At 32.0% G+C, this 12,141-nt stretch overlaps 2 protein-coding genes across 2 annotated transcripts; both read right to left on the reverse strand.

Moving 5' to 3' along the window:
* Positions 1-1,212: 1,212 nt before the first annotated feature.
* Positions 1,213-7,408, reverse strand: LOC145622185 (acetylajmalan esterase 1-like). Its single transcript, XM_081676388.1, has 6 exons — positions 7,346-7,408; positions 4,144-4,300; positions 3,606-3,785; positions 2,442-2,590; positions 1,577-1,850; positions 1,213-1,451 (listed from the first exon to the last, which is right to left on the reverse strand). Exons 1-6 carry the CDS (start codon positions 7,403-7,405, stop codon positions 1,213-1,215), a joined length of 1,059 nt encoding a protein of 352 aa, XP_081532514.1. The 5' UTR covers positions 7,406-7,408.
* Positions 7,409-8,122: 714 nt separating this feature from the next.
* LOC145610217 (GDSL esterase/lipase At5g03980-like) lies at positions 8,123-11,307 on the reverse strand. The gene is made up of 5 exons (XM_081665514.1): positions 10,794-11,307; positions 10,155-10,328; positions 9,894-10,042; positions 9,323-9,596; positions 8,123-8,545 (listed from the first exon to the last, which is right to left on the reverse strand). Exons 1-5 carry the CDS (start codon positions 11,101-11,103, stop codon positions 8,301-8,303), a joined length of 1,152 nt encoding a protein of 383 aa, XP_081521640.1. The 5' UTR covers positions 11,104-11,307; the 3' UTR covers positions 8,123-8,300.
* Positions 11,308-12,141: the final 834 nt, after the last annotated feature.

A 12,141-nucleotide genomic window follows, 5' to 3' on the forward strand; every position in this document is an offset into this window, starting at 1 on the left:
AAGGAGGGGATGCCGCCTAACAGAGGTGGAATATATATATATATATATATATATATATATATATATATATATATATATATATATATATATATATATATATAATATGTTAGACCAATAGGGTGGTGACATGTAGACCCTTAGTCAGAAAACAGACCGGAATAGAGGAGGGGTTGTGTTTTAAGGGTGGTATTATTTTTTAAATTCAAGAAAAACGGTTGGTATGTTTAACAAAGGGTGCTTTGAGGGGTGGTTATTTACAAAAACAATCCTATTTATAATACTAATGCTTTTATTATTATCCGAACTTTCTTTCAATTTTTTTGGGTGATAGTGCATTTTATTCATAATCACAATGTTGTAATTATTATGATAGTTTGTTAGTTTTATACAAGTTTTAGTGTTTGTTTGTGTTTAAAGTTATTAGAGCAACTTCAATGATAAGCTAATTCATGCCCCATGTCACTTAAGCTTTTAAGCTAAGTGTCATTTTAGTTACTGTTTAATATACTCTACTTCCTTAATCAACGTTTTTATATTTCGTTTTATTTACTGCCTTCATTACACATTTGTTGCAACTTTAATATATTTTATACCTCATAAATAATACCCAAAGTTACAACTAATATGTAACAACGGAGGTAATATTCTATTTTGACAAGTTTTTTCCCAAGCAAATTAGCAAAACTAATTTTCTTGACCAAGCTAACTGCATCACATACATTATCTAACTCCAATGGTCAAGTTAGTAGCTAGCTAGGGATTAATTAAAATTACAACCAAGTCCATAGCTATAACCATTAGATCAAGTTGCTTTTAGTTAGTTACATCTTGTTGAAAGAATTTTAGGCTATTTATGTGATAAAAAGAATTAATCACATAAAGGTTTTGAGGATTATTACTTTTATTTCATAATTTGGTACCTTTGTCTTCCTTTGTTGGCCTTATTTTTGTTGACCATATTTTAATTAACTTCATATAAGAATGTATATGAACTAATTATTTTGCTAGCTAGAATTAAACAAATAAGGGAACAATTAGAATTTGAAGGTGTTAATCTGATTAAATTGGTGAATGAACAAGAAAAACATATTGTATTGATCTTTGTGTTCATAAAATTAATTAAGCTAATTAAAATCTATGTAGCAAATTAAGAAATACACTAAATACTTTATTTTGGCCATCTTTGTAAATTCTATGTTTTTTTTTTCCACATCACTGTCTACTACGACGTTTTCTAATATGTTTTCGAAGTTCAGATACAAATTGCTTAATCAATTGTTGTCCAACATTTTTGTTTCCTTCTTGAGTCATATGAACTCCATCCCAATTTACTCTTTTACTAGGGTTTGGACAAACTTGAGCTCCAGGACTGCCACAACTTTTATCACCGTAGTTGTAAGGATTATTACCGGTTCCACAACAAGCCTTTTCAGTGCCACCTTCCTCGAACCCTATATAATATACATATATATTCGTTAACATACTTCACAACCAAACAACGACAAGAAATTAAACCAAAACCTTTTTTTGGAAGACAGCTTGATAATTTTAAGTAAGATTATTTGAATAAGATTACCTAATTGTTGGGCATTGGTGATGACCGAAGTCAAGGCAGCATAGTAGTCTCCATAGACGATGGCTACATCCGGGTGCGCGTTTTGCAATTGAGTGATGGCTTGTAGTAATTGTTGATTGTAGGACTTTGCAAAGTTATTGTAGTCAATTAGGCAATGAAGTTCATCATACTTTGAGGTATCATTCGTCGCATGTTTAACAAGGTAAATAGGCACACATCCAATTGGAAAGTTCCCGGGTACCACAATATTAGTAGCCCCTAAACTTATCACTTCCTGAAATATAATCAAGCAAAGGATTAGATCGTAAGCCCTGTTTGATTCACCTTAATTTTGCTGAACTGAAATTATTTTTACTGAACTGAACTTATTTTTACTGAACTAAACTTAATTTTACTGAACTTAAATTATTTTTACTGAACTTAAATTATTTTTACTGATTTTCTATTATAATTCTTCTTTAAGAAAACTGAATTTTACTGAACTGACCTTATTTTTACTGAACTGAAATTATTTTTACTTAATATTATTTTTTTAAGGTGAATCAAACTGGGCCTTATTTTTACTTATTTAAAAATAAGTTCAAATCAGATCATCGTTTTGCGTGCAGTTTTTATCGCTAAATATCTTGAATTTCATAATGTGAAAACTTATGAAAATTACATATTAATAAAATACACATTATTACGAATCTAACAACATCCCACTTGATAGTATATATTATCATATATTTGAGGTCAAAGTTTGGTCAAATTTGAAATTAAGATCAAATCATACCAGACCACACCATATTAGACCAGATCAGATAAGCAAAAATAATTTGAACCAAACAAGCCCTAATTTAAGTCACTTGTAGATTCAACTTACCTCGACTGCATCGTGGATGGTCTTTATGACTCCCGGGACGAGCTTAGATACTTCCTCGATCGGTTGTCCTTGAAAAAAAGGACCATTGAAGTCATTGCCTCCGATTTCTCCCATTAGCACCAACGACTTTTGGAGTTTTTCTTTGATTGCTGTTATCATAATATGTACGTACGTACAATTTAAGAGAACATGTTGACATGGTAAATCTATGCTTTGATAATTTAAGCACGTAACAACATACCAATCATTTATTACTCGTATATACTAAAGTAATAACTGCTACAGAAACTTGACAAGATATATTAATTATGCAATATTTTTCCGACAGAACTAATTTTTTTAAGGAAACATATCAAAATGATTTTGTTAAATAGTGAAAATCTTAGGCAATCTTGAGATATGTTAATTTTTACGTACCGATCATTTTATTATCAATCATCAATAATCAATAATTCAATAATTATATACTAAAAGACACACCAAAAATGACTCGTGTCATTTTTTTGTGTGTCACTTATAATTTTTTTTTTTTTAAAAAAAAAACTATTTAGGAAACAAATATTGTACATAAATAAGAGAATAAAAAAGATTTAATGTATCTTTCCACAATATATATATTATACCATATAAATATGTTAAAAAAAAATTAAATAAATTCCTAAAATAATTACATACATAGTACTCAGTATTATGTACTACTCTACCATTATTACAACAAGGATATTTTTTTTACAGAATTTTGTATTTGTTTTTTTTTTTTTTGTATTTAATTATTTATGAAGAGCTTGCTAGGAAAGATATAAGTAATATTTTAAATAAATTTATTATGAAAAAAATATTGCATAAGAGAATGAATAATGGTACGTAACAAAAAATATATTTGCGAGTTAAACACATATTGTTAAGATATTCATTTTATAAGTATACATATATGCGTATTTTAAATATCTATTTTGCTAATAATAAACAATTTTATAATAAATTTGTTTTACGAAGTAGACTATTCATCTTTTATAATTATATATTGTATTAATTAAATATTAGTTATTTGAAAATTAACCTGCATGGCACGGGACCTAACCTAGTTTATGATATTCCAAACTTCTTCGTTTAATTAAAATTAAAAAAAAAAAAAAAAAAAAAAAACGAGTGCAATGTATGTACCTGCTGGATTAGAGTAAGTAGAGTTGAGGTGAGTTTTAAACCAATCAAGCTCCTTAGCCAAGGAATTGTCGTTAAGTCCACCATTAGCGGTAGCGCCTATTATCGCGAAATTGGCTCCGTGGGTGAAGTCGCTTCCGGTGGCTAGATATGGGTTCAGTTGTGGTAGATTGAAGTACGATGCTATATCATAAATACATTGAAATAATTAGTTAGTCAATCAAAATTACCAAGTTAAAAAAGCGCAAGTATTGGGTTAGATGGTCTCGCCCTAACATATTCTAATATAAAATCATGCTATAATAGGGTAACAACTTTTATAGTTTGTACAATATTTTAGTTTGTGACGTTCTAAAGTGTTTCTCATTAATTGCAATGAAGGGGCTGAGTATTGGTTGTGATAAGATATAGTATAATTTTTTTATTGCAACTAATAAGAAACGGATGTATATAGTATATAAAATAAATAACAAATAAATTTGAGGATACATATGCACGACGTATTCACATATAAGTAGCTAAGGTAGTTAATGAAGCATACCAATGTAATCCACCATGATAAGGCCGTCGGAGGCACGACCCGTTGGGTGTGTGGTTTGACCATAAGGGAGCCTGTTGTAGACGGTGTTGCTTTTGGGCTCTAGAACATAGTTGCCGGTGTCGGAAAGAGAGTCACCAAATTGGTAGATAGCATCAAACTGCTTAGCCAAAGAAGTTAGCTCTCTTTTGCTACTAAGGGAGGCTCCCAAACCATTGGGAGTTATAGTAGTAGCATTAACACATACAAGTATTATTGAGGAGAACAAAAGAAATTGCACCAACACGTACAATAATACTTGCTTCATTGTTTATTTTGTTGATTAACAATTTGCATGTGACTGTTTTTACAAGGGCCAAAATAGTGTTATTTAGGTAAAAAGCATAATCAAAATCTTTTATTTAGGAAATTACAGGTAATATTTGCAATTTTGTCAATTTAATATCATAATCTGAGGAGTATTATATGGAAATTTCTCCATATATTTTCTTACTAAATAAAAATGTGCATGGAATCATATTAGCTTGTTTTTGTGATTTTTTTGGACAGATTCCATGCACAATCATAAAATGATACAATATGATTTTTCCATATTTCTATGGATTGGAGATATTGCTATATAATATCTCCTCATAATAGGAAAAAAGCCTCATATTATATGGCAATCTTAACATATACATATCTATTTTTAATTGTATTTTATTTTGTATGATATGATATGATTAGCTCCCTTAATTGCTTTGATTAGTTTCCTTCTCCCCAGAAATATAAAAGCTTTGAGAAAGACTATCTTGATCTGGATATATAGGGAGGACCGTGTCTTCGATCCCCCACAACAATAGTTAGGAGAGGACTAGAACCTAATCACTAAGAATTGAGCCCCGAATCCTAATTAAACAAAGGACATGAATTGGGTGGAACACAAAAATAATAAAATAATAATAATAAATAAATAAATAATCAATCCAATCTGAATGCTGCTTTATTTGGCATAATGTTTGCTAATTTTCTTGACTAATACCTTGCATGGTAATAATACATGTGCATTCAAAATAGTAAAATCTAATATCCGTATTAGTACAAATACGTAAAAGCATTTGAGAAACTTTTGCGTGAACGGTGAAACTGGACTCACCGTGCGTCCAATATATCTGACATTAGTATTCTAACATATGACATTAATATTCTAACATTTGACAATAACATTTTAATATATGACATTAATAATCTAATATCTGAAATTAAAAATCTAATAGTCTAATGTCATATATTAGATTATAATGTTAATTATTAGATTTATTAATGTCATATATTAGAATAGGATTTTTTGTGAAAAACTACCTTTTAAAAAAAAATGTTGTAAATAACTACCTCTTTTTTAAAAAATGTTGTAAATGACTACCACTTGCCGAAATCTTGCCGTTGACTCACTTTTCCGGCGTTGACCACCCACGTGCCGGTCACATGACCTTTATTTTTTTTTTCTTTTTTTTCTATGCATGCACCACCAGCAATGCCGCCATCTTGACCACCGCCCCACCACCACAACACCTCAACCCACCTCAAAACACCCTTACAACCGCCCCCACGCATCCCAAAACCAACCCAACCCAACCCCACTTGAAACTGCCTCCACCCTGGCAAATCCAACACAAACCCTCAATTGCTCCCCAATTCCACGACCCTCAAACAACAACATCATAACTCCTCAATTGAGGAAAGGAAAGGAAGGCGATCTGGTTTTTGAGGGGGTCGAAGGATGGTGGGCGGGATTTCGAGGGTTTTTGATGCGTGGATGGGATGAAATTTGACTAAAAATTAATAATTTATTTGAGGGGTTGGTCGGAAATCAAGAATTGAGGGAAAGGGGAAGGGTTTCGAGGTGTTCGGGGGAATAATGAGTAGTAAATTGAAGGGGGTTGGCAAGGAAAGGGCTGTCGGATTCAATGGAAGTGGGGGTAGGGAGGGGAGTGCCCGGAAATTGATAATTTGTTTGAGGCTAGGGCTGCAATAAGGGTTAAGGAGGGCTAGGGAAAAGGAGCGCTGCAAGGGGTGGGGGATGGCCGGAAATTGGAAAAGGGAGGCGGAGGGGCAACAAGCGCGGCAGTTGGAAGTGTGTAGGGGTGGTCGGAAACTGGACAAGGGAGGGGAAGGTGACGACGAAGGGGTACGGGTGCTCGAAAACTAGAAAATGGAGGAGGAGGAGGGGGTGAGGATGGTCGAAAATGAGAAAAGGCCGCCACATGGGGTGGTCAACGCCGGAAAAGTGAGTCAACGGCCAGATTCCGGCAAGTGGTAGACATTTACAACATTTTTTAAAAAAGAGGTAGTCATTTACAACATTTTTTTTAAAAGGTAGTTTTTCACAAAAAGTTGTATATAAAAGGTAGTTTTTCACACAAAATCCATTAGAATATTTTTGTCAAACATTAGATTATTCTTGTCAGATATATTAGACTCGTCATGAATTCCACTCAGCCAATTTATTTCGAAAGCATTTATATTGTTCAAATTTGGGCCCCGTACTTATGCGATAGATTTATTGTTAGTGACATCTATAAAATTACTTCTCTATACCAATTTTTGTGATAGAGTGATAAACATATTCTTGGGTTTCAACCATATTAGGTTAATCTTTTGGTTGAGTTGGTCCTCTAACATGGTATTAGAGCCAACGTGACATAGAGGTCAAAGGTTCAAATCTTATCCACCCTCCCACCTTTAAGTGGAATATTAAGAGCTGGGTATGAGGAGGGATCATGTTGCATCCACACTTCTAGCCCAACGAGCTCTCGTGTGAGGAAGCGTGATAGAGTATAAAACATATTCTCGGGTCTTAAGCTTTTGGTTGAGTTGGTCCTCTAACATTTTGAACTCCATTATTTTTTTTGCGGTCAAAATTTAAATGTTTTGACCACTAAAAATCCTCATTAATCTCTAAGAAATAAATAAATAATAATATAGGCAAGTGAAAACAAGTTAGATTTGTTATATTTTCTGGTATAAGAATATCAAATTTTTATATTATTTTAATGTATAGATTTGAAGATATTTATATTTTAAGGTGCATTTCGTAGATCGTGAAAATTCAAATGAGACAAAATATTAAGGTTGAAGGGAGTAATAAGTTAAAATTTTACATTGTATTAAGATTAACAAATTAGATATGCGCTACCCAAATAATAAGAGAGTTTGGAACACTTACAAGCTCACATGATGTATCTGAAAACCAATTGATGATAGGAAGTGTTGAACCGTGTGTCATGAACGGTGATAGCGGAAAATGTGATCTGCACACTAGACAAGTGAGATTTAATTTTGTAACCATTTATCAATGAAAATGAGTTTAATGCTTATAGTGTTACTTTCTCACTTAATTCTAATGTGTGATAACTAATTCAGATCACCTATGCTACATTTCCTTTTTTGGTAAATAAAAATAAGGTAAAAAAGAAGTAAGAAAATAAGTTAAGGGGGAGAAATATAAGGCTGATAATATCGCACCTCCTATTTTTATATACCTACCTAATTAATATGGATGTTGTCTTATTGTTCATTTGATATGATGTTGGACTTCAAACTCATTAATCATCATCTCAAAATTAAAACTCATCAATCGTTATTAATTTAATTTCTTAATAATGACGCCAAAAACGAATGTAACAAATAATAAAGCATGCGACCAAAAAAAATGTACAAGGAGACATAAAAATTAAGTAAAAGATATACTTTTTCATTATAGTTCATACATGATATGACTCATACGAGCAATAAGCCGAATTGTAAAAACTACTATATTCATAAAATGTATAATTATACTCGTATAACAAAATTGATGCAAAGAGTGATTGTACAAGCTAGATAAATACTTGTATATTATATTAACTGAGTATAATTTTTTATATCTTCAATTTGACCACATATATATATATACATATATATATATATATATATATATATATATATATATATATATATATATATATATAAAGGTGAATTCAACCATTGTGTAAAACTCTCAAGTAGCAATATATACTAAGTGCACTAAATGTTGCCAAGAGATGGTTGAGCATAAAATAAGTAAAGATATATGGACCCCTTTTGTCTTCTTTGAATCGTTTTCACATCACCTAAGATCATTTGATTTGTCTCTTAGGTTTTTACCTAATAGGTTTTTTCAATCGCCTTCGAATTTGTTTTTCAAGTACGGGTACGAATTGTTCTAATAATTGGTCTCCAACTCCTTTATATCCTTGTTGAGTCAAATGAATTCCATCCCAGCTTATTCTTTTACTAGGGTCTTGACAAATGGGAGATCCAGGGCTGCCACAACCAGTTGTGCCAAAATTATAAGGGTTATAACCATATCCACAACAAGCCTTTGTGGTTTCATCCTGCTCAATCCCTGTAAGATAATATACAATTTGTTAACTTGCGAAGTACAAATTAAAATTAATGATGCGCTGTTTATAGAACATGTTCCAAACAATATTACGAGTAAATGTATTATTATATCCAACATTTATATTGTTTCAAAACATTGCTTGGAGGGGGTTTAGAGTGTTAGAAATCATTGGCATTTGGTTCACAAGGTGGTATGAATATGTAATTAGAAATGAAAACAAGATACGAGTAGCACATATGAGTTTGTAAGTCAGTCTTTAATAGAGACCGACTTTGAAAATATAAATATGAGCAATGCATTTTTTTTTTTCTTCTAGAGATTTGATTAAGTTCATTGTGTAATCATGTGCATGATATACAATGCAAAATTTCCACTCTGGCTACGACACCAACCGCGCACACGGCACACAGCACACAATGCGACGCACCTTTGTACCGGAAGCCGTGCGTGAAGAATTGTGCATGTGATTGTACCAATATTATAAATCCTAATTCCTATTAATTTCATGCATACAGCATACGTATAGTATAAGGAAAGGTGGAGGATGTTGGACTTAATTGTCAAATTAGAATTAAAGAAGAAGATTTAATAAGTATAGTTTCAATCAATAAGGTATTCATGACTAAGTGTGTATATGAATAAAAGGCGACTTTAATTTTTAGTTGACTTTATTTAAGATGGAACCTCATTTATCTGTATATGTGGTTAAACTATAATATATAGAGCTTGTACATACTCATGCAATGTAGTTCAATTAACTAAGTGTTTGAACATTACCTAATTGTCGAGCATTAGCAATGACCCATATCAATGCGGAATAGTAATCTCCATATACGATTGCCACATCTGGGTGCTTTTGTTGCAATTGCTTGATGGCTTGAATCAACTTTATATTGTAGAACTTTGCGAAATTATTGTAGTCTTTCAAGCACCCAAGTTTATCATACTTTGATTTATCATTTGTAGCAAATTTAGCAAGATAAAGAGGCACACATCCGATAGGAAAGTTTCCGGGCACCACAATATTAGTAGCCCCAAGTTTAATCACTTCCTGAAAATTATGCAAAAAATGTTGATATTGTGAATCACCTACTCTTTGTAATGGCATAATATTATAAAAAACTAACCTAGTCATCCAACCCAAACCAAATTACACTTGGATTATACACAAAACAAGTTTAATTTACCCGTGTTTGACCATAACTAAGATTGACTTGAATAATATGACCTCAAAATTAGTATGTACTCCATAATTTTCTTAAAAGAAATATAGACTCAATATAACCCGAACTGAATTGATGTGACTAGCCTGTTTTCTATTTAATTAGTCATTCAAGTTTCAACTCACCTCGATGGCATTTTTTATGGTTTGCACAACTCCGGGGACAAGCTTAGCTACCTCCTTTATTGATTTGCCTTGGTTAAAAGGACCATTGAAGTCATTACCTCCAATCTCTCCCATTAGCACCAATGACTTTTGTAGTTTTCTTTTAATTGCTGCAATTAATCATGCAAATCATTATGTACATGAAATTAAGGGAATGAATAGAGTTTTGGAAATTTAGCCAAAAAATTCAACGAATTAATGTAGCATTAAACAAGAATGTACCCATTGAATTATGATAAGTAGTCATGAGGTGATATTTAAACCAAACAAGCTGCCTAGCCAAAGAATTGTATTTGCCATTAGCAGTAGCGCCTATTACGGCAAAATTGGCCCCATGTCTAAAGTCGCTTCCTTTAGCAAGATATGGACTCAGCAGTGGTAGATGGAAGAACATTGCTATCATGCACAATTCCATATAATTATTAGTCACCCATAAAAAAAAAACACGACACAAAAACACACATAAATATATATATAACCGAGTATAACTTATTGTGAAACATTAAAAGTATACCTTATAGAAAAAGTTGTCATAAATCTAAATCATGCATGTTATTTCTAGTAATAATGGTAAGTTGGACATCATTATCTTGCTTCATTGTGGTTTAATCAAACCCGTTGACTTACTTGACTACGTACCAAATTAAAGGAGAATAAAGGAAAGAAAATTGATTTAGTGATATCTAGTTTAAGGTGAGTTATTACTTTTAAGTGGATAATATATTTTTTAATGTCTTTTAATAAAGTCGTCAAAGACTGCCTGAACTAAAACTAAGTAATAAAAGAGCAAAGAAAGTATATTATCATACATTAAACAAATATATCATATACGAAGTATGTATCTAAGTTCATGATACGTACCAATGTAGTCCACCATGATAAGGCCATCGGATGCACGACCCGTGGGGTGGTAGCTTTGACCATAAGGAAGCCTACTATAGGTGGACTCTTCCCCATTGACCTCTCGGATGTAGTTGCCGGTGTCGGAAAGGGAGTCACCAAATTGGTAGATAGCCTCAATCTCCCTAGTCAATCTAATTAGATCTCTTTTGCTTACAAGAGAGTCACCCACAACGTTTCGGTCACGAGTAACATTAGTAGCACTAGCACGTAACAACAATGAGGAGAACAAGAGAGATTGCATGAACAACCGAAACAAGAAGTGTTCCATTGTTGTTGATCAACCAAAAACTACAACTCATGGATTACTCATTGCTTAAAGAGTTGGAGTATATATAAGGGCAAAGGGATTTGACATGATCATAATAATGTGTTTTGACCTTTTTTTGTTGGCAACAAACTATTTGATGATATGAAGACAATTTCTCCATAACTATATTTATTCTTTTGTTAGAATGTGCATGAAATCATTTGGTTTATGAATTCTTTTAGAGAAGATTTTATGCTTCATCATTCATTTTGAATAGCTTTTTATTTCTTAGAAATTACACAAGCTAGTTGCTTTGCTTTGCTTATGAATTTGGCGTGTGATTTAATTTAGATAGAACCAAAGCATAAGCATGTAATTTTTTATAAATTGCATCAATCTCTAAGCATAGAAATTCAAATAATACAATAATAATGGACAATCATATATCCCCCCAATACTTGACCTTGGTCACATAAAATTAAATAATGATAAAAATGATGGGCCATATTATTGAGATTATTAAGTTTTACGTAACAATATGAATTGCATTATTATTGTATGTTAAATAAATCAGAATTTTGCAATCATCAATGTTAAGACCAAACCTCATTATTAGTGCCCACCTCTAAATAAACTACCATCCACACCAATAAGCATACTTAGCTTCACGTCTTATTTGCCGTAGGGAATTAGTTATGTTAAAAATAAATATTGTTACGGAGTTAATGTAAGTTTTGAAATTCTATATTAGTGTCTTCCCTAATATATACACCCACCATTGCCCAAGCCTCCTCCATCCCTCCATAAGTTGGTTCCCATGCGTCGTTCATATTGAGTTCAAGTCATGTCAATTCGAGTCGGGTCGTCAATTATTTATTGTTAAGACTTGAGCTAGGTTGATTTTAAGTTCAGATTGGCTCATTTTCAATTCTATTGCCATTATGTTTAATTATTTTAATATAATACGGTTATTAGGATATAATTTGGAATTCAAGTACTTAGGTATTTCTTGTTGGATAATTAAAAAATATGAGTTTTGACGGCTCTACTTGAGCCTGT

This window comes from Chenopodium album, chromosome 3 (assembly GCF_948465745.1).
Source record: "Chenopodium album chromosome 3, dcCheAlbu1.1, whole genome shotgun sequence".
NCBI lineage: Eukaryota > Viridiplantae > Streptophyta > Magnoliopsida > Caryophyllales > Amaranthaceae > Chenopodium > Chenopodium album.